This window comes from Ischnura elegans, chromosome 1, assembly GCF_921293095.1.
Source record: "Ischnura elegans chromosome 1, ioIscEleg1.1, whole genome shotgun sequence".
Lineage (NCBI taxonomy): Eukaryota > Metazoa > Arthropoda > Insecta > Odonata > Coenagrionidae > Ischnura > Ischnura elegans.
This window is the reverse complement of record NC_060246.1, coordinates 92,298,090-92,321,055: the sequence shown is the minus strand read 5'-3', so window position 1 is coordinate 92,321,055 and position 22,966 is coordinate 92,298,090. Positions and strand designations below refer to the sequence as shown.

Sequence of the window (22,966 nt, the reverse complement as noted above, 5' to 3'; positions counted from 1 at the left end):
GAGGGACATACACAACCCCAACAACCCCCCCCCCCAACCTGCCCCGCGTAGTACGCTCCTCTCGCCTTCTTTTGTTCCCTCACACTTAACGCACACCCCCGCCCTGCTTTTTCCACCCTCCCCTCGCCCCCTCCTCTTAACTACACAACAGACCCGCCCCCCTCCCCTCTTCTGCACGGGGGAATTCTTCCACGGCGTCGTCCCAACAGTGAAAGAGTTCCAACGAGTCAGGAGGACGACGAGAGCCGGTGAGTTGCCGACCAACAGTGCTAGTGACAAGAGCGGACGGAATAGAGAGGCACGCCGCCACAGGATTCGTTCGTGGAGACTGGACATTCGTCGAAAGGAGCACCCGGACCAGGATCGTCGCTCGCCGAGGGTCACAGAGCCACGGGGTCAAACTCGCAAGGGTCGGGAGAGGTCACCGCCCAATTGCAGGGGAGCGTGGCAAGCTAACCAACTCCCTTCCCGCGTCCATACGCCCGAAGTCTACTCGGGGAAGGAAGAAGAAGTCTTTGAGAGAGGAGGACTACACGGATCGGAGGATTTTCCAGGATGGCAGAGTCTCCGAAAGTCAGGGGCCCGGTGCTCGCCATCAAAATCGTGGAACTAGTGAGTACTGATTTTACATTTGTAAGACACGAAGTACACATTGACATCGGGAAGAAACCATAGTGAACTCAGGGGTGAATTTTTCTCGTGTGGAAAGAAAATTTTCATCCACGAAAATCACCAGACTTCATCACCAGTAGCTTGGTGCACATTGGGAAGTACTTATTTTATAGAAATAGATCTAGTTGTAGGCAAAAATTTCCGCAAAATATACTTTGAATACTTGTTGACATAATTTTAATTCCGATGCACCAACCCTGTTCCTTGAAATACACCCACTTCGTAAACTACACCCGAGGGGCGATTCGCAGGGTAAGGAGTGACTGCAGTAGTCTCAGGTTGCTTGATAGAAAGTGCACAACAAAATCGGGAGAAGAAAACTGTAATCTCCAGTCACACAAAGTCACGCACGGTGACTGCTAATGTGTCCGAGTGATACATACGCGGCCAACAAACAGTGACCGACTTAAAGATCGAGTCGCGATTGAGCTAAACGGGAGAGAGGATTGTGGACTGGTTCTAGAATGTCACCTATTCCTTGAAAATAAGTGGGTAAAGTGTCAGTCCGGAGAACGTACTAACGGGGGTTTACACCTCACTTCCTAGAGTAAGTCACTTATCGTTGGGAGTGAATGATGTTTTAGGCAACATCTTTCACTGAAAACTCTGCTTGTTGACCCTGAAAAAATTTCGACCCAGTCCTACCAACCCGCTCTGTTAAAAAAATAACACGTTTCATGAAGAGTGTTACCTAATGGTATCAAGTTTTAAAATTGGAAGCATTTCCATTAAGGAATAAGAGGACTCATAATTTTCCCCGGGAAATCACCTCTTGGTCGACCGGTTTTGACGCGAAGGAAAAATCATCAGGTGACCAAACCGGTGGCCCAAAAATGTATTAAAATGTAATGATAACGAAGTTGATTCACGCATCCTCAAAATGAATTTATCCATGGATAGGATCCTGACGATTGATTTCCCTCGAATGATTAGCCAATGGTATATTTTTGCGAAAAAAATTGCGCGATTGACAGACATTGTTATTACTTAGGTTAAGTTGCGCTATGAGAAAATGGAATCCAAGGTTTGGGTCACCAAGAGGACACAACTAATTCCGCTTGACTTTTCACATATTTTATTCGTTTCTTGGCGTAATACTAACTAAAATCTTAACGTTGTCATTTTGAAATTCTCAGGGCACATTATAAACTTGTCAAGAAACATAAGGATCTAAAATACGAAATTTTCTTCAGCACATTCAGTAAAAAATTTCTCAGAAGTGAGTGATCTTTGATAACAATCTGTTACCTGATATTAACCCTGGAAATGCAAATATGATTACAAGGATTTTTTGTAAGTATCACTTACGCCAGAAAATGAAGAAAAAATTTTGGCAGTCGACAGGTACTGATGAGTCCTATTAAAAAAAACTCAGGCGACACCAACAAGAAAACATAATCAATCATGTTATCACATCGAACGATTAAAATTTTAATTTGCAAGACTCCATGTATGTTTTCCCAGTATTATTATTAAATATTATAATTTAATTGTGGCAAGTAGACCAGTGACCTGGTGGTAACATAAACACGAAATGAAAACAATTGAAAACATTGAGAAGAAACCCTTGAAACCTACTCCTAAGACCGATTGTTAAAAATACGTAACTTTTTCGGAAAGGGCTAAAATATTATTACTCGTGGGTCTTTCCAGTTCCGTATGGTTCTGTTCAAGAGAGAGAACTGCTTTTTGTTCTTTGTGATCGGCACTTTATCTTGAACGGGTGATCATTTTTTCCCACTAATTGAAAGTTTGGTCCTTCGGGTAACTAAGAAAAACTCACACATTTGAAGATTAATATCCCTCGCAAGCATCCCACCTGAACATGCTGTACTGGATGAGGGGAACGCAATATCGAGTGTTTTCATCGTAGGATCTGATTGGAATTCTACTCCACGGTACGTAAAGGCACGTCCAGCGAAATGCGCGGGAGATGAGTTCGAATGGGACGACGCCGAGGGCGGAGTCCTCTCGGCCATCAATGGGTCACGTTTTGGCGGCAGTTCCGAAAAATTCAAAAGACCGTCCGTCGTCCGTGGGCGTGCTCCCGGGAAGCGAGCGATCCACATCCGGCCTTCTCTCTTTCGTCGGCTATGATTCGACCCACTTGCGGCGGCACAGGTGGATTTCGGGGAAGTATGGGCGAGGTCCATCGCTCGTCTCACCGGATGCTAATCGACACTCACATTTTCAATGCGATCAACGAATAGCTCTCTCCGGAAGGCTAGGAAAGCTGTAAACTGACGGAGGATAATTGGGACAAAAAAAATTCCACACTATAGAGAATGTGCATTCACGACAGTGTGATTCAAAACAAATGTTTTCAGATATGCTATTATAAATATGTTTTCATCATAAAAGGCATTCATCGAGGATGGAATCACAATGTAGGTACACAGAATGTGGTTAAAATGTCAACAAAAAGGCAAGTTTATTATAATCAACGATTTAAGTACCGAGGAATCAAAAGAGGAAAAGGAATTTTCAAGGCATTAGGTGAGGATAGGTTAAGGTTACTGATTTTTTGAGAATTTGCGCATTTTCCCTTATATTTGCAAGTTATAACTTTTTCTATTCATTTGATTGAGCGCCATTCCATGTAGCAAACATATTTGACTTCAATTAGAGGATTCACATGGTAATAACTCAAAATTTGTCCGGTAACTAGCCTAAGCTTTATTTTTATCGTTATCTTTCGGTTAACACTTAGAAGCCCAAGCCTGAATATACCTATGGATATATATTTCTTGCCAGGGACCTGATTCCGAGTAGAGCTAGGTTAGTCATCTTTGATTCCGTGGAAAAATATTCCAAGCATGTTCCTCGGGCCCCAACTACGCATCGTATTTCTTTAAGTATCAGGTCTTCTTGTAAGAGTGTTTCTGCCATTTAACAGCTCCTAAATGTACTTAATTCTACATGTGCTGGATTTTATAAAAAGTATCAAAAACCCAGGGTTTCACATGATTCGCAGATGAAAATACCACAGACTTCAAAGTTTCTATTGATCTTTTATCCCTTTTGTAATCAAAATGATAGAGTAAACATTTTTACCATTTCATAAAATTTTACGAACGCTCACGAGTTTATCCAAAAGAACCTATGACTATGGCTGGGAAAGCCTGGTTTATGGGGCCGTCATCAGATAAAGTACAATCAGAAGAGAATATCTTGAAAATGTCACACACCGTTAGGATAATAATTTGGTAGAAAAAGAGTCGAGTGAAATGAAGACGAAAGCAAACGGTGGTGAAGACCTCTTGTTCCTACACGACCAGAATCCTCCGTTAATAAGGTCGATGTAAATCAATGCATGTATCAACAAATAGGCAATTAATTATAATCTACGATTTTAGTACCGAGAGTTAAAAGGAAGAAACAAAGTTTTCTAGGCATTGGGTAAGGCTAGGTAAAGGTTACTCATTATTTTGAGCTTTTACGCGTTTTTCCAAGATGTGGCTTCATTGGATTATACATAACCAATTTAAATATTAACATCACATGTATAAATAAAATGATGAATTAAATTACGGCCCATATCATGCATAATTCAACCTCATCATTTCTTCCCAAAAGTAATAATAAATTACCTTGACTCTTTGATCACAGATACATTGCGCATGCATTAATCACTAGTTCAACAATAATATGGCCACAGTAAAAAATAAGGAGTTTTAAAATACGTCCGCGACCTTAAATTTTCAATTTCATTCCCTTGAAATGGGAGAAATAGAAAAAAACAAAGGCTAAGGTATTGTGAAAATACGGCAGTAGAGCAATGACTTACTTTCGCCACACCCTATTTGTATTCATAAAATTGAAAAAGCTCACGTACGCTATCAATGAAAAGTTCTAGCTGGTATACCACAAAATCGCTCGCACCGGATAAAGACTGACTCCAGAAGCTCAGTAAATATTGCTGCGTCATTTTCTCTACACACCGGCTGAAAAAAACCAATCCCGACGTGACCTTCGCGATTGAGTCACTGGAGGCCAGCAATCAATGTGACGCTGAAAGATTCATTGCGGAGACGTTACCGGGAATGGGTAATCTACGGCTTGCGTGGATAAGAAATGGATCTTTCTCACAACATAACGTAAAACGAGCTCCAGGGATTCCGAGCGAATGAGTAAGTCGCTGGGTGATTATTATGGGGTCCTCGGCGGAAGCACTTTCCCCTCAACCCCGATGATTCATGTTTTCCCGGTATGACATCGATGTCCACGCAGGGGGCGCATCTATATGAATGGGGGCCCTTTTACGATCAGGAGCGTGAATTAAAAATGTACGCTGACGAACCAATCCTTAAAGATAGATAAAGATCTTTCTGCTGACACAATAAATATCCCATGAACACGATCAAACAGTAAGGCCTGGTCAAGTCATGTATTAATAAATACCAGTTAATGCGAAAATACATGACGGAAAATGAACGCAGCAACGAAAATGAAAACGCAGCGTGTAGTCACTCATATTAATGTAGGAATGCACGGTGATTGGTGATTATAATAGGATCCTCGACGGAAACACTTTACCCAACAACATCGATGATTCATGTTTTCCCGGTACGACATTGATTTCCACACAAGGGGCGCATCTATATGAGTGGTTGCCCTTCAACGATCAGAAGTGTTAATTAAAAATGTACGTTGACGAACCGAGCCTTAAAAATAGCAGTCTTTCGGTTGACACAATAAATATCCCCTAAAAACGATCTAAAGGCCTGGTCACACAATGCATTAATACATACGAGTTAATACGAAAATGCATGAACGGGAGAATGACCGAGAAAATGAACCGTGTAGTCACCCATATTAATATAGAGTGCATGTAAAGAAAATAGAAGTTGTTCTTATTCCGTTTATGAATACGACGAACACCCTCCGTTCTGATGCAAAAAAATTGGTTATGCATTCACAAATTAACTCATATGCGAATCATGTATTAAGAAACCAGACATCGAGACCACAACAGAATTCACCATAATATAAAACATCTGATCTTTCCTCGAACACTGCTTCTACTTACGTAATCGATTTCAACTCAATATTGCCAATAATTATTACCATTAGAACTAACGTAAATTGTCGATATGAATGTATTTAGTTATTTTTGTTCCTGAGTCTAAATACTGAGACCGTAACAAATTATTCATCCATTGGTGCCAGCTTTTCTTAGAGATAGCTCCTGCCACATGTGTGTATTCTCATTTTGGTAACAACAAATATTCTAACATTTAACATAGTGCCTGGCAAAGAGATCGTAGGGTATCAGGTAGACGAAAGTAAAAAAAATCACTAATTGTACGTGCAACCACTTACACGAGTAAATCAATTCAAGTCCAAGGTCTACTAAAATGTAAAAAAAACAATAGCAAATTTTTAATATCTATACAGTCCCTCTATACAACGAGTAGGAACTCGTTCATTTTAATTCGCAGTGGTTATCATCCCTTGCAGTTCGCAGAAAAAATGCATTTTTGAAGTTTTCCTATCTTTAGTTTATCTACTTCTCGTAGCTCAGTTCAACGGAGTGCGAAAACAAAAGTACGTTCCTTTGATAGACAACAGGATGTTTTGAATACCTGGTAAGAGATAAAACGTTCTACAATAGAAAACCTACAATTAACATCGGGGTGGCTTTATTAGCTTTAACGAGAACAGTAATTTTCGAATATATTTCGCAGAGATAATGATCCCAAACCTAACTATTTTTTTCTATACTCCCGCGAAGGTGCTCGTAAAACATAATAGTTTCTCGCATAACTCGTATAACTTTACGATGAGGACATTCATTGTTCCCTTCGCACTCTCTCGCTCGGTCGCAGACGAAACTGTCGCCGCTTCGAAGTCGCCACGCCCAAGCGAAAGAAAGGAACCACGACCATTCTGGAGGGAGCGTAATCCCAAACACTTTTCGTGTCCACCTTCCCAGTGTTCCCACACTCCTTGTGTGACTAGCATAGTTAACCTGCAGCATAATGGGTTACTCTCCTCTCTTCCTAACCTCACTCGGTTGCGACAGAGGGTAACGGGACCGTGATGAGACCTTGTGAACCGACGATATTCCTGTGCCTTTGTTTCCTTTCACGCATCTTCCTCCACCACTCATTTCAAGTGCCCAAATATAAAACTCATCGAGGGGACCGAGGCGACGTACAAAAAGACGCGATGAGGATATTAAGTTTTTCTTTTCATTCAAGATGGCCAAAGCACGTTCATGTGGACTACCTGATATGCCCCGCCACATAATGAAGTGATGAAACTCTCTATGACTCATGAAACAAAGAGAGCTAACATATAATAAAACCTGCCTTATGCGGTCATGGAAAGGGTGGAGGAAAATGACCGTATCAGGAGGTAACCGCTGAATAGCGGTGGAAGATAAAATGTTTTCATGAATGAGAAATAATAAAATGAGCAATTCATTAATTTTTTTCCTAAAAGTGGCATGATCATCTACGTGGAGTTTTAAAATTTTAATATCATTTACAGCTGACATTGCCAGATATGTGGTAGGCATCCGGGTATGAATGGAGTAATACTATACAGAGGGTATATATTATAGATATTATAGACATGGATACGAAGTCGAAAGACGCTATTTTCTCGGTAGATAACACCACCACTAAATTGAACAGAGAATTTGAAAACAAGAACCTTTCCATATATATCACACGTAAGCAATTGGGATTGACGTAATTAGATCCACAAAATGCTTTTAGTAGTTGCAAGCTACGGGGAGGCGGCTGCGTTTATCTACTTTTTATCGAGAATTTTACGAGAAATTTTCTCTCCAACACACACTCAGCTATGCCATGCGAGATCTTTAAAACGATCCGAAGATACTTCTTAGAACGTACTGATCATAGATTGGAAGAGACGATATTTCTAAGCATTCTGTGAAAGGAAAGTGTGGAGGCAAGTCGCCACTGGCCGTTGGCCAAAACAAATTGGCAGTTGAATAAGATGATCGCTGAAAAGATGTAGAATTTCCACCGCTTATACAGTAAATATCTCTGTTCCTGGGAAAAGTACTCAACAATGGAAGATGCTGCTAAACAGAGGCGGTAGTTTGGACGGGTTTCACTGTTTTAGATACTGCTTTGGAAGTTCTTACATCGAGTGGGAAAGTTTTCAAATTTAGCTACTACAAAAACATATCACAATTTTACAACGCGATAATTTTTAGAGCGCGCACAAATTTATTTCATGGGGAGATAGATATAACACCTAGCAGTGAACTAAGAAGCGACTTACACGATAGGAACACCTCATATTCATCAACGATAACACATAAAAAGAGCCCATTATTTTGAATACATAAAAATCAAAGATTAAGACATTGTTATCTAAGACGCTGTGATCATTGATGACAGTTAATTGGAAAATGCAATAATGACAAGTTGACAGGTTTATGACATGAATATGATGTTGGGATTAAAGAAGAAATATCGGTAACCTATAAACCAGTAAGTTCAGTCTTAGCATTTTGTGTATAAGTGATGATAATGAAAGGGACAAGCTAATTCGAAAGCGAAATACATGGTCAACTGCCCATGGTATTACTTTCGATTCCATAAAATACTATGAGAAATTAAAGAACTTTTCCAAAATAAAAAATAAATAGTTTTAGCATTAGTTAGGTGAAACTTTAACCAAATTCCGTCACATCACAAGAAAAAAACAAGAACGTTATCAAAACGGATGTCGAAAGAGAACAATACCAGAATGACAGACGATAACACAAAATGACGAAAAGAACACTCAAGGTTTCTCAATACGTATTTTGAGCCAAGAGATAATAATGAAACCTGGTTGATAAAAAAACCGGCCATATTTTGTGGCCGAGTGGAGAGCGGGCGACACGAAGAGCCGAATGGATTGACGAGTTTGCAGAACAAAATGCAAAATGGTGTAAATTAATGATAAAAAAGGTAAAAATTACAAGAGGGATAGCGATAAAGTATGGAAAAGTATTCCGCAGGTCTAACGGCGGGAAATTAAACCAGCACTACCCAAGAGAGATTACTATGTACAATTATTTTCTGTTTTAAGTCCATGGAATGGAATTGTGATGCCTTTACATGCTCGAGAAAGGATTTGTATCGATGGCTAAGTTCTAACAACATGTACCTCAAATACGGCCGGTTTGAGACAGGTACCTTAAACAAAGTGTAATAACATTCCAAAAATAAAATACAAGTAAAAACAACTCTTTGTTTGCAAAAGAATGCTTCTTTTTTAGTTTTATGAACTTTTAGTTTTTAATTTCAGAGTACAAGTAAAAAAAAATAAATCGTTTTTTTGTTCTCCTGAAAAGTTGCTATTTTTGAGATACGGGTAGTTAGAACTTAGCCATCGATATGCAATATGTTTATAGCCACGTGAGAAAACAGTATTTTTTAGAAATTTGTGAATGAAGTTTTCTTAATTATAACGAATGACTGAAACGGTGTGAAGAGGTATAAACGTATCGGTGTAGACATAAAACAGATGGTAGGCATTATACATACATATCACAGGATAAAAAAGAAATAATTTGGTAATAGACGAAATCCAACCCGCAGTCCAACTACTAACAAAGGAACAAATTAAGAGGTGACCTATAAAATATCTCGAAGCGAAAGCTTAAATCTCACATCTTCATTCAATAAAGATGAGTACAATTCACAGTAATAACGAAGGAAATTTAACTGTAACACAATCTAGCAGCTAAAAAATCGAAGACACAATTTCAAGCCTCCTGGCTTAGGCAAAGTAAACAAACGATCACCAGCAGAAGGATAACAGGCATCAGCTTTTCCTGCACTTCCCGATAGCAAGGCATGACGGTTGCTTCGGTGATGAATGATCTTCGACTCATCACGACGTGAAAATTACGAAGACACGGAAAGTTATTTCTGAAAAAAACAGAGCGTCTTCCAGCTCGCCAAGATGTCCCCAGGGCATTCCAATGAAGGAAAAAAGCGGGGCACACAATACGCGCGCAAAGAAGTTTCTAGAAGCCAACCGAAGAGCGTCCTCGAATTCTATTTCTCCAAAGGTGGAGTTAGACTGGCCGAGATGAGCGCTTTCTAAAAGCCATCTCTTGGATGCGGAATAACCCTCAAGAAACCGACGCCAGCCTCGGAATTCTGACATAATTATGAAAAGAAATCCAACCTGTTTGACATCGATCGGCGGACGGTAATTTAACGAATCTGAAAGGTAAATTGGGGCTTTTCGCCGAAGTTTACCGTTATCAAGTTTATGATGCTGTAAAAATTAAACGCTTACGCTTACTGATTGATCCACCTTCAGGCGATGCTCACAAAAATTGTAAAGCAGCAAGTTGAGGAAGAAAAAGCGCAAATATAAGTTATTATTTCCCTACCATACGTCTGCATAGAAACTAATTTTCAAAACATGATTGTGATTGAAAACAGTGTGTGATTCAAAAATTAAATAATGTAAGAAGAGGTTATAGTAAAAACAAATGAAGCGATGATGGAAGAGATCAAATCAGTATTAATCCACAGTAAACAAATAAAGAAAAAAGGCATGATGATTGGATCATAAATAATAGTACAAAAGTCTAAGTTGAAAAGACTATGTTGATACTCCAAACATAGGTAGCATTAATTAGTAATTGAAAAAATCATTCAAGTCGATCGAATTTGAGAGTGATTATAAAAACATTTGAAGGTGATGGTACCTGTTAATTTATATATAGGGATAAAATATCTCGCAGAAAGGTTCTCAGAGAATGTACAAAAAATCGACTACATTTCGAGTTCTATTGATCAAGGATGCTTTATCACATACACTCAATTGATACAATTCTTATTGTTTTTATTTTGATGCAATAACCCCATGGAATTTGATTATTAACTGAGAGGAATGCGTCTACATAGATTAGAAAAATGTAGAAGCTTTTCGAATACAGTTTTATCACTCACCTTTCTTGCTTAATGCAAAAAGTCATAATTTTTGACCCGAAAATGGGCAATTAGCTGATATTCTTTGATGAATCAGAGCAGCAATTCACATACCTGAAAAAGACCGAAAATAAACGTTATTACAACCGTAGATACTTATTTGTAAATACACCACACTCATTCATTTTTAAAACAATTATTTAAATAAAAAATACGGATGACTATGCTGGAAGTACTGGACCATGTTATTATACCAATGCATTCAGGTAAAAATTAAAATATTAAGGAGGCCCACATTTATTTCTGTGGTGAAGATGCAGCTCTTCCGGAATTTACTCCGCGTCGGTCAATAGTTATTCCGAATCACGAAAAATTAAGCGCGTAAGATCTACATCTTCATCTACATCAACCCGCGGAAGCCTTCATAAGGATTATTTCTAAGGTTTCTTCCACTCATATTTAGCGTCCATACGTATAATGAAACAAATTCATTGTTACAAGAAGAAATGCTCGATGACATGCACATATTAGAAAAAAAAGCACAAATACCCTCAGAAATCTATTACTTGACGTTTCTTTGGAAAAACAGTTGATATGATTGCATTCAATGGATTTTAGCAGTCAAATGTCTTTCATTCGCTCCTCTAAGTAAATGAGGAACATCTATATTACCCTTCAATACGCTGCTTAGCGTGTCGATAACTTGTGTTTAACTCGTAATAATAATCTCCAGCATTGGTTAAATATTAAATTGATAAATTCTAGGGAGACACTTTAAAATTTTATATTGAATTTTTAAAAGGTTTAGGTGCTTTTTAAAAATATTTACACTGAATGAAATATTTTTGACTAACGGCAAACAACAATATTCATATTATTGGAGGCCAGTAGATGTATAACAATTGTCGCAACAAAGAAATCATTCAAAACAAAGAACCGAAGTCGGAAATCAATTTGCATGGAGTATGAAATTTTCCAGGAGTGTGAGAACGAGCTCCACTGAAAAACAGATCGCCACAGAAGAGAGCGTTTACGGAAACAATAGTGTCCCACAGTCACAACCCCAAGCCAGGCGTGAACAGTTGAGCGGAGCAAACACTCGGCGAGCAACTGCGCAATTAACACGACCATGAAAGATCTCGTTGGGCAATACGACGCATCGCACTGCAGCAAGTAATCACGATTGCTCTAATAATATTTTCCGTGCTAATTAAATGCTGAATCACATCCTTCGTGTGAATTCCAATTCGGCCGTGATTGTGCGCAAAAAAATATACTTCATACCTGTAGACCTCTGCCCATCCCAAAGCACAAAATTAAAATGCATAATAGCGATAAGAGGAATTGTAACAGAGTATAAAGAATATTCGACTCCTAAATGGACAACCTGATCGCTCGAATACTCTGCATTTATTTTGAAAAAAGTGAAATTAATGGTGAAGGCTGATACTTCATATGAAGTAAGATAATTTGCACTTTTCCTAGTAAATATTTATTTAAAAATGAGTCATGTTTCACTACACTGCAGTATCATCAGAGCTAAAGACAGTCCTTATGATGCTGCAGTGCAGTGAAACATGTTGACTCATTTTAAAATAAATATTAACGCGGAAAAGTGCAAAGTGTCTCGACTTCATACCCTGCAAATATTTTACCGAGGGATGCATAGAGTTATCCCGCAACCTACACCGTTTCAAGAAAAAGGTTCCCTTTTTGGGAACAGAAAATATCGGAAACAAACTTTATTCTGCTGTTCTTTTAAAATGGGTTTTTAAATTTTAATCGTATTCCCAAAATATAACATTAGATTTGCTCAAAGAGAAGAAGTTATCGACCAAATTTTGCAGAGTAAAATTAACTTAAATGATGACAATGCCAGTTAAATGTTCGGTATTAAAATTAGATCATGGCACTAAAGTGCGCTAAGATATGCGTTGGGGCCATGTAAGTATTAAATGGAGGGAATGAGTGAGGGTTATTCCACGGTTATTGAGACTCGTGAGTTGCACAGTTGAATTCACGTAAATCAAAGAGAACTACCCAAACATATAATTTAGGAGCCGGCAAATACTGCTATCTTTATCAGCCACTGGTATCGATGTAACGATTTTGGTATTGGTAAAAGTGGAATGTGCTCAATTTTACTCCTACGCATTATTTGTTTGAAGTACATATAATAAAATATCTGAGCAAAGGATTGAATTGTTGTCATTGTCTAAGTAGTTAGATACCAAATAAAATTGCATCATATGCCATTGGTAGATATATTGCCTAAGTCCTTTAACCAATATGATGGTAAATCAATAAAACAATTCGGATTAAAATCAAATTCGATAAATATTGCTTTTCCCCGTTTTAGGTCAATCTTGGTGTGGTTTCAATCACACCTGATATGGTTTTCACAAGATAAGCGTGCTATATATTATGTCTGTCCACCTAATATCTGAAATATCTGAATTTATGAAATTGTGATCAGACCAGCTAACATTGGATCAACATGTTTGCTTTCCCTATACATTCTTATTTTAGAATAGCCATTTTTAAAGAAATCATCAGATCACCACCACTTTTCAAACACCGATTGACTTTACCTAACGGAGTAATGAGACACGAGAGAAATGAACAATTAATGGGTAGAAACATTTGAGGGGGTGAGAAGCCGAGGGGTACGAGTAATTTTTGTTTTCTAAACAGAGTTAGGCACAGAAGTTGATAAAAGAAGTGTACTTACAAAAGCTTGGTGGCCAAGGGATACGAGTGAATCTCTGTTCTGTGCTGGCATCGAGGGGTAAAAAAATGCACTACTATTCGATCTAGTTTATTTTATTTACCTAATTTACATGACTAACTGTTTAGAACAAATATATCACTTTCATGTATTATTTCTATTTATAACAAATATATCACTAATACCCCTTGACTTCTCACCCCCTCACTAATTGTTGGCAGAAAATATTAATCAACTAAAAGTCACGTAGGATAAAATTTTAAGAATTCGGATGCTATAAAGACGAATCAAACACACATTCCTTATTTAACAAATGAATTAATACAAAAGAAGTTATTCTGGGCAAGAAAACGAAGGAAACAATTCCACGACATGACTTATCAATACAAATTATGAGAAGATTTGGATCACTGCATACATATCAAGAGGCGTTGATAAAAGACAAGGTATACACGGCACCCATACAAGATATTCGCTTCGACAGAAATATCAGGTATCCAAGATTAAGGAAAGCCATAAGTCCACAGTTCATTTCGATCAAGATGAGTATTCTCTCATGATAATTTACCTTGGGAGGTTCATTAAAAAAAGAAGCTTCCAATAGAGGTTATTTATTGAGCTATCTTTAACTGCAAACTCTAGAAACGTAATATTTCTTCCTAGTTTAGGAGTAATCTTTGCTTTGGATTCCAACAAATAAAACTTAATAATATCTACAATAAAATTTTAGAAACAGATAATTATGATGAAACTACCTTAAGAGAAAGAAACGTCATCCGGAGAAGAGTTGATTTAATAAAAAAAGTAAGCTAACTGAGGATTTATAATTATTTGTCAACCATTTCTATAACTGAGTCCAGGGCTGCATCTTGAGTAGCCATTTATCTTATTTTCTACTCATCATGAAGTCATTAAAAAACGGAGTGACTCCAGTTTCAGCGAAATGAGAAAGTGATGAAATCAAACATAGATAATGGAATCAGAAATTACAGCACGGAATCAACAGCAATTGGTTAATCACACCTTGGCCTTGAAAATCTCTGGATAAAACAGTTTAGCGTCTTGGAGTAGAGTGCCTAGGAATTGGATTCGAAAAAGATATTTGCGCTTTTTGATAGAAATAATGCGCACGATGCCGATTTCAATGAACGTCAGACGATGTAAGGATTTCATAATCGAGAAGGAAGAGGGAATTGATTAGATAAAGAAAAAAATACATTATACTTTACATAATTATTGTAGAATATGCGGTCCTAAGCATTGAACAAATAGTTATGGGATCGATTAACTTTACACAAAAATACAGCTTAGAGCAACAAAATTACTTCAAATCGAAAGCAAGATACATATGGAATGCACTCACTGGTTTAAACCTGAACATTATACCCGAGAAATCGCTTTCACCGTTGGGTCATAACCTAAATTTCAACCGAGGTCTTGAAATAGCACGTGTCGTATATGTCATCAATGAATTCAAGATCATTTAATAGTGAACAAAGAATTATGACCATTCTGTAAGTCTGTTTTCTTTACTTAAGAGAACTTAACCCTCTGAGAAGTAGTATACATGCATCTTCGTCTTCGCCTCATAAACTAACCTCAATTACGACAGTGATTCGATCACTCATTGCATGCGAATTGCGATTTATCATTATTGCCTGCTTTTAAGCAAAGTTCTTGCGATGAATATAAATGAAAATGGTAATGATAGGGTAGACGCAAGCGGAAATTACGATTTGCGCGTCCAATTGAGTTGCAGAAACATTTAGAATTCCTTTAGAATAAAAGAATCAAAGTGAAGAATACATTTAAACCAATTATATACCTAAGTTTGAAGTGTCCAGCTCAGATTAGTTCCAACATGTTTCCCTTATCACGCACTTACCCCATTCTCTCTTCCGGTTTCCATGTAAATTTGCACCAGTACTTGAAGCAGTATGGGTTTAATATTTTTTTTTAATCTTTACAAATTCCCCAGGAGAACTCTCAAAGGAAAAGCTCACTTACTGGCAACAGTACACGTAATTACAGATGATGAATTGTGGATTAACTCATAAGGTGAAGTTATCCTTAAAGGATAAAGTCCGCCCCAGAGATAAACATATTTTCTTTTTCCTCAGAACACTCAAAGGGCTTGCGAAGGATATTGGATAATCGCTACCTAAATCCTCAGCCGCCATTCAATGGGAATGAGATCACATTAATTGAAGTACATTTCCTGATTCATTAAAATTGCGCGCAAAAATACATATGATAAATACGATAAAATCGTAAAATACCTACACCCATAAAGCCACACAAACGAGTTGAAAATAGATCCACAGACCCGCACTATTTGTCAAGAAAAGATCACATGCACAAAATAGACCCTTCCAAACAGCAATCAAATTCGGTGAAATATTCTTCTTACACCGGGGGCGATTGGAGCGATCTTCCTAAGGTAGTTTTTGAACCCCTTCCGCGAAATCTTAAGCCCTTTATGTGATAGTAAATAAGGTTGAATTGTAAGGGTATTTTTATTTACGTTTTACTATGTTTGGGTTAACATTTATCATCATCATCATTAGTCAACAATCCTAAGATTGGTTTGACGCAGCTCTCCATTTCTCTCTCCTATCCGCTAATCTTTTCATAGCTACATATTTCTTCTCTTTTACATCCTTTATAACCTGTCCTATATAACTCATTCGGGGCCGTCCCTTGCCCTTTTTCCCTTCCACTAGTCCTTCAACGATTGTCTTCATCAGACCATCGTGCCTCAAAACATTTATATTGTATTATTTGTTTATATGTTTCTCCATATATTTTATTTTTCCTCATTTCAAAGTCGTGTATCAATTTGGGTGAACTATAACCGATAATTTCAAATAATTGGTAATTTGGGTAAACTTGCAACTTCTCTATGTTACTACCCGACCGAATGGTCGAATTGTAACTTTACTATAATAATGATTATAAAAAATGCAAAGTTAACCGATTATAGGGAAAAATGATCCAAGCTGCCCGCTGTCTCCCCGATTGCTATTCAACTCGCACTTCAAGTCCCCCGACTTTCCACTAATAATTATCATAATTTTTTGTCTTCCTTCGGACCAGGCGCTGGCCATGCTGTGCTGCGGATTGATCCCGAATCCTTTCTACCACAGCCTCCACTCGACGATGCACCACGTCGCGCTGTCGTACGTCACATTCGCCGGCTACATTCTCATCAACGCCGTGCTCATCATCACATACCTCACGGAGGAGAACGTGCCTAAACGAATGGTAGGTAGCACATACCGAATCACAACCACACCCTCCACAGGTGGCTTATACGTCACAAAAAAATCAATGCGAAGCCATGAATCGTGAATCACTGCTGGAAAATTGATCCGCAGCGCGAATCAAGGATCGCTGATTTAAAAATGACTCGGATGTTATCGGCTGATTCACATGGTTATTTCTCATGCACATGACCTGGGATCATTATCGTTATAATATTAAAAATAATAATAATGTTTATCATGGGCATAAGCCCAGTGAAAATATTACAATTTTCATTGCAATAGAACAATTTTAATCAAGGATGATAAAAATATTAAAATTTCACATGACTAGGATTATAATTTTTACATAGCTACAGTAAATATTGGGTTATTCTTTCATTAATAATTCAGTACACTTCTTCCTAAAAACAGCAAGAGTATCACTAAGTGTGCCAACATTTGTTATCACAGAATTTTATAATCGAAGGAACCTTGTTATACATTTTAAGAGTCGATTCTAAGGCAATTGTTGTTGGAATGTAATCTTTTCGCCGAGTAAAGTATGAAAACATCTCACTATTCCACAAAATATTTACTGTACCGAACTGAATTTCAACTGCTACTGGCCAAGGTAGTTCTAGGTAAAAGTTGCCGAGCTGTTGAAAGCAAAAACTGTGCCCAGGATATATTATTCGGCCTTGTACTTAGTACTTTACTGCCAAATATGATGATTATATAATTATCAACTCCCAAACCCCCTTGAGATAGTAAGTAGGGGAACAAATATATAAATGAAACATCTTCTGGATGTAAGGCGGGAAGAGAGAGAATCAAGTAAATACAGGTTTTAATATGCATATCCTAAAACTATAACATGGAAAGCTAAATTGCTTCGAACGACTGTCGGCAGAGCACAATAAGACAAGCATTTTTGGAAAATTTCGAGAAAATGACTATTACTTCGTTATTCCGTTTGATAGCTTAAATAGGGCGGTAAAATGATTTAAAGACAAGCCAAAAGGGGGCGCCAGAATGGAGAGCAATACTGGCATTTCGGGTGGGAGAGGTAACGCGGTGGAAGAATTGTCGGTGCATTTACCGGCTGCCCGAAGGACTACGGCTTCAAACCCCGGATGAAGCCTCCGTCCCTTCCTAATTCCCCAATTATTCCATTGGATTCGGATAGTACTTGAGACACTCCAACGAAAATACCGAGTGGGAGATGACCCGGGGAAAGATACCGACCCCGCGGCCTAGAATGAGCTCTGAAATTCTTACATTGGCATAAATCACGTTTACCACTCAAACTGACCTCAGACCTTTCCGAAACGAAAACATACAGTGAGTAGGGCGATGGGCTACCCACCGAAGGCTTCGAACCGCGGATGACACCTCACTACAACTCAACGTAAATCCTTGCATTAGGAGGTGACCTGGTGAAATAAACTGTTCAATCCTTTTGGGCTTTGTTAGTTAATTTATACCTTTCAGATTACGTCTATTTTTTTACAACCATACATATTTGTAACGAATATTTCTCGGGTTCGCAGCCAGGTTAATGCTTTTATCTTTTTTTGGCTTGTATGCTTGCGAGCTTTGGCTTGTATGCTTGCGAGCAGAAATATTCGTCAGAAGTATTCACCAGGAAAAATCAAAATCGTTTATACATATTTGTAGCTTACAAAATAAGCTACTGTTTAATTGATCTGTCTAAAAGAACTCGGTAAAAATATTTAAGATCATATATCGTTATTTAATATATTGTTAATGACCTCCTCCAATGAACGAATTATTTACACCTGCGGTAGAGTCTGGATTGATCCTTGTCCTCATATATCCAAACCAACCTTCAGGCTGAATCACTGGGTGAGTGACAGATCGGAGGATCAAGGAGAGGGAGGGGGGTTCGTTAATATCTTTCAATTAACCCTGGAGACGGGACGCAATTACAGAGTCGCCTTGCTTGTCTGCTGGATGAGCTAAAAGAACGAGGGATGGCGATGAGAGGAGAGGGAGATTCAATTACCAGAGAGGTCTGCTCGACCACCATAGGGACTTTCGCCGTATTTCAGAGATAATGGGCAGAAGCCATGATGTCACTCGCCTCCGTAGTCTGATACGAACCGCACGAAGTTCCCGACGGTTCGGGAACGAACCCGAGGGCGGAAGAGCAGGGCCTCCCGAGTAACATATGAGATAAGAATGGCCGATGATGGATCACGTTAGGGACCAGAAGCATTGAAAAAATTGATGCCATGCAATTATCCAATCAGCAACTTACACCTTATGGTTAGAGATACGTGAAAATGTCACTTTCATTTTAATTTTATAGCACTTTAAGTTACAGTTTATAGCAATTTGTAGCATTTGTTTTTTCTTTATTTTCATAATGTAGCACTAGTATTTGACGACAATGTATGATGAAACACAGTTATTTGATAAAATACGGAATATTTAAAATAATGGGCATATCAATAGTAAATTAAAGAATAAAACATATGGTAAATAATTAAAACTGATATTAGTAGCCAGATTATCATTTACGCTAGTTGAAAATCAACATTGAATAAGATTCAATACTTTCTTCCTTCAACCGGTTGCGTCTGTCAGTCACAACTAGATTGTACTGACTGAAAAACCTATCTGCAAACCTCTGTCCATATTGTGTGGAGAACAGCATTACCAAACTCAGTTTTTCTCGTAGATTGCAAGAAAGATTTGCTCAACATCGCAGAAGCTACCAAAGTTCTCTCTCAACCTCTCAAGTAGCTGCATACATACAACAATGTATGAAGCAGTGAGGCCCAACGTCCAGTGGCGCAGCGAGGGGCAGGCTCGGCGCTAAATTTACGAATTTTACCATCGAAAATGCAAATTTGCTGTTTAAATATCATAAAAGTCCAGTCATCGCGCCTACGTCGCATTTATTCACGCGTATCGCATCAATATCGCATTTTCGAATTTCACGTATCACTACTTATGATTAAAAAGACTGATCATTTATAAATACCTAAAATGCATACCAATACGTGGAAAGGCAAATTTTCACTGAATATGATACCATTAACTGAACATGAAAACGCAAAGGCGTATGCGCATGGTCACTGACTGTATTATACAGAATATATCAAATGAATGTACGTTATTCATTAGTAAGTGGCATAAAGGAAATGTATTCTTTAAGTACCATCAAAAATAACCCAACTTCTTAACATTAAAACCTTTACTTTTACAGGAAAATGACTTGAATTAATAACTACAATTACTTTAAACCCTTTGGTCTAATTGTTATATTTTATATTAATGACGGGGTTTTGAAGAAATTTCCATCCAATATTGTGGATGACACCACTAACATAAATGATCAGCTTCGGCTGCATAAAAATATTACACCTGACATTACATCGACGACGTAAAGATGTCACCTCCTCTTAGCTTTTTTTAGGGTCAAGAACTGCATTGGTGAAAGGGTATAATGAAACACTAGTATTTCATATATTTATATAATTATCTCTCCCACCATCAGCGATAATAACCCAGAATATTTGTAATTAGTTTCCCTGAAAGATGCGCTTACAAATCTGTCTCAGCATAGTTCTCTCGGGTGTCCAGCCGCGTTAACCGCTTCCAAGTTGTCTTACCAAATTCATTCATATTGAGGAATCACAAAGAATAGAAAAATTAAACTAAACAATATATAATAGGCTAACATGTGCAATGGCGTGCCCTAAGATAAACTTACGCACCCAAAATTACAATATTGTTTTAGTTATATGAGGAAAATGTGGATCATTAGCGCGAGGAGCAAGGGATTCCTTCACGTGCATTTCAGCATACGATTTGTCCGACATTCAAGCGCATGGGTGAAGCACGTCCAAGGGAATCTTTGAAGGAAATTCGAATTCCAATTAAATACGTGAAAATATAAAACCATTAAATATGGCTAAATTCAAAGCCATCTTATTTACGCAATCATCGACAGATAACGGGAGATTTGAGTGATTGTAGGCATAATCCAGACATGTATTCCAGGAAATGATATTGATTTGCGTTATCGTAGCTTTGACGAAGCAGTAACTGCCGTTGGATTTAAGCATTCGACCTGATGTAACGGAGCTTCGGCGACTTGTCGAGAGCGTAAAATCTCAGCTGCGAAAGATGTACGCATTTCAGAGGAAATGTTTTAAAATTTCGAGGTATTGCCGCTTAAATGTGCTATTCTCGGGGACTTACGGAATATAATCTGGAGTGGAATGCTTAGGAAAGGAAAGAGACTGAGGAGTAGATAGAGTAGATGGTTGGAAGAGGCAATGAAGAGATGCTGAATTATTCGCTGCTATGTTGAATTAATATTTCATTAATAGAAGGACGTCTGCAATACGTCTGTGAGGCGAAAAGAACGAGAACAGGCTTAATTGATGGAATGACTAGTGTATGCAGACCTGAAGAACGGAATAATGGTCGAAAGTATTGAGCTTCCACAGCTATGCGGATGATGAATAGCTCGAATTTTATGAAAACCTGACAAAAATGCTAGATTAGTTTGATTGATTCTTTCATAAATGCCCGCACGAATTATCAGAGATGGCCAAAATCACGTGCTAAAGTAATACTTTCAGGAAAGGAAGTGCTTATCAGTCCTTAACAAAAAAGCCAACAGTTCGCTTAGCTTCCGTTGGGTGGTGAACCTTCATTCTCTCGCTTATCTTGAAGGTTGGTTTGGAAAAGGAAAGTCAATCAAATAAGAAGTCAATGAGTAAACTCAGCTCGCCGTGCTGACGCGTTTTTACAACGAGAACTCAAGGAAGATTGAAAACGATTAAATATCTGATCTAGAGTACGATAAATGTAAACCACTGTGGCAAGAACACTAAGACCTTAAATTGATTGCTCACAAGAGAAGCACCGATTTAAGAATGTACTGATTTTCGCATTAAAAGCTGAACATCGAGCCAGAATAATGCAAAAATATAGAGGTAGGATATAGAAAATACTAGCTTTGCGTCATATGGAATACCATGAACGTGATTTGTTTTGCGGATCTTTATGTACTTTTTAATGTTCATTTATAAGGACAGCTATGAATTAACAGATATTACTTTGATAGTAATTAAGGACAGCAGGTGAATTTTAAACCCACACTCTGGGCTTAAAGGTATTTTTTTACAAAATAAAGACAAAACATCTATCCTTCAATTTTGCAGGCAACACTCTTCTCCTTGGTTGGATGTATCTTGTTCATCGCGTCCGGAAGCGTTATCATCGAAGACTGGAGAACGGTGAAGAACAGCATCATTTTGCGCCCTTCAAAGCAGTACATGGACCAAATGATTGCGGCCGGGATCATCTCGCTCTTCAACGGTGCCATATACCTAGTCGACGTCGGGCTGACCTTCAAGTTCGGCTAAACCGAAGAAAACGCGGAGTGAAATAAGGGACAACCAAAGCGCCATTAAAGAGGCCACTTCCTCGTGTCTGGGCGAGATTTGGTCTCAGCTGCACATTGTAGGCGAATGGATAATGTGCAGACATGCTACTGACCAAAGGCCAATACTTACTACACCAAATATCTCGAAGAAAAACCTAAGTCATAGACCTCGTGATGCCTTGGTAAGAAGAAAACATGCCAAAACACACATAGTGCGATACTTCTGTGCTTTTTAATGAGTGTGATCCCGCGTAGAGACACTTAGAGACATTCATTTAATCCTGTATATCACATGAAATAGCGCTGGTGAAGATCGGCGAAGCTTCTGGAAAGAAGCATTATAGTGTTAAATGTTTTCAGCCACTTTTTGGCTTTGCGCTTCTTGGCTTTATGCTTGCAGATGAAAGTAGATCTTGCTGAGAAGAAGTAATGGCTAAATTTTATATGTAAAATGGAAATGTATATTTTTTCATTAAACTACTGCCCTCTTGTAACAGATGTTGCAACTGTATTTGCTTTGGAAATTTTTAAATAAAGAAAGAAGAATAATTCATACAAGTTTTTAGGGAAACTACACAAAAAAACTACCCAGATATTGGATGGAGAGTTCAATGGTGAAAATATCATTTAATAAATTGGAACACATGCATACACCAACACAATTGTCAAATGTAGAAAAATGAGGACATAATCTAATTGTAAGAGGTAAATTAAGGAATTGTAATGAGTCAGGACTTGTAGTTACTCCGACTGTTTCTGTTATGCTGTAGCTGCTACTATGCTAAATCTTTCTTATCACCTGAAGGATACATTTTTCCCTCGTGAGGTTCATCGCATGTCATGATATCCTCGCACATTACGGCAATATTTCAACATTATTTATCGTTCGGCATATTTGAGAAAACATTATGTACAAAAAAAGCCCAACAAAATCATGAATTAACAGAGAGCTTACGCCATATTAAATGTCTTT

General features: G+C 38.1%; 2 protein-coding genes across 2 annotated transcripts in view; one reads left to right on the top strand and one right to left on the bottom strand.

The window, feature by feature from the left end:
- LOC124165975 (adenylosuccinate lyase) overlaps positions 1 to 22,966 on the bottom strand; it is a 400,694-nt gene that overhangs the window by 196,518 nt on the left and 181,210 nt on the right. The window lies entirely within an intron of this gene.
- Positions 201 to 22,546, top strand: LOC124166110. Its single transcript, XM_046543759.1, has 3 exons — positions 201 to 612; positions 16,417 to 16,584; positions 21,770 to 22,546. The coding sequence occupies exons 1-3, from the start codon at positions 556 to 558 to the stop codon at positions 21,971 to 21,973; spliced, it is 429 nt and encodes a 142-aa protein (XP_046399715.1). The 5' UTR covers positions 201 to 555; the 3' UTR covers positions 21,974 to 22,546.

What these genes read in the sequence shown, in the direction of transcription:
- LOC124166110 (XM_046543759.1), top strand. Translation starts at nt 556, where the DNA reads ATGGCAGAGTCTCCGAAAGTCAGGGGCCCGGTGCTCGCCATCAAAATC. An exon ending in CCATCAAAATCGTGGAACTA is followed by an intron (nt 613 to 16,416) that starts GTGAGTACTGAT and finishes CCTTCGGACCAG; the next exon opens with GCGCTGGCCATGCTGTGCTG. An exon ending in AGAACGTGCCTAAACGAATG is followed by an intron (nt 16,585 to 21,769) that starts GTAGGTAGCACA and finishes TCAATTTTGCAG; the next exon opens with GCAACACTCTTCTCCTTGGT.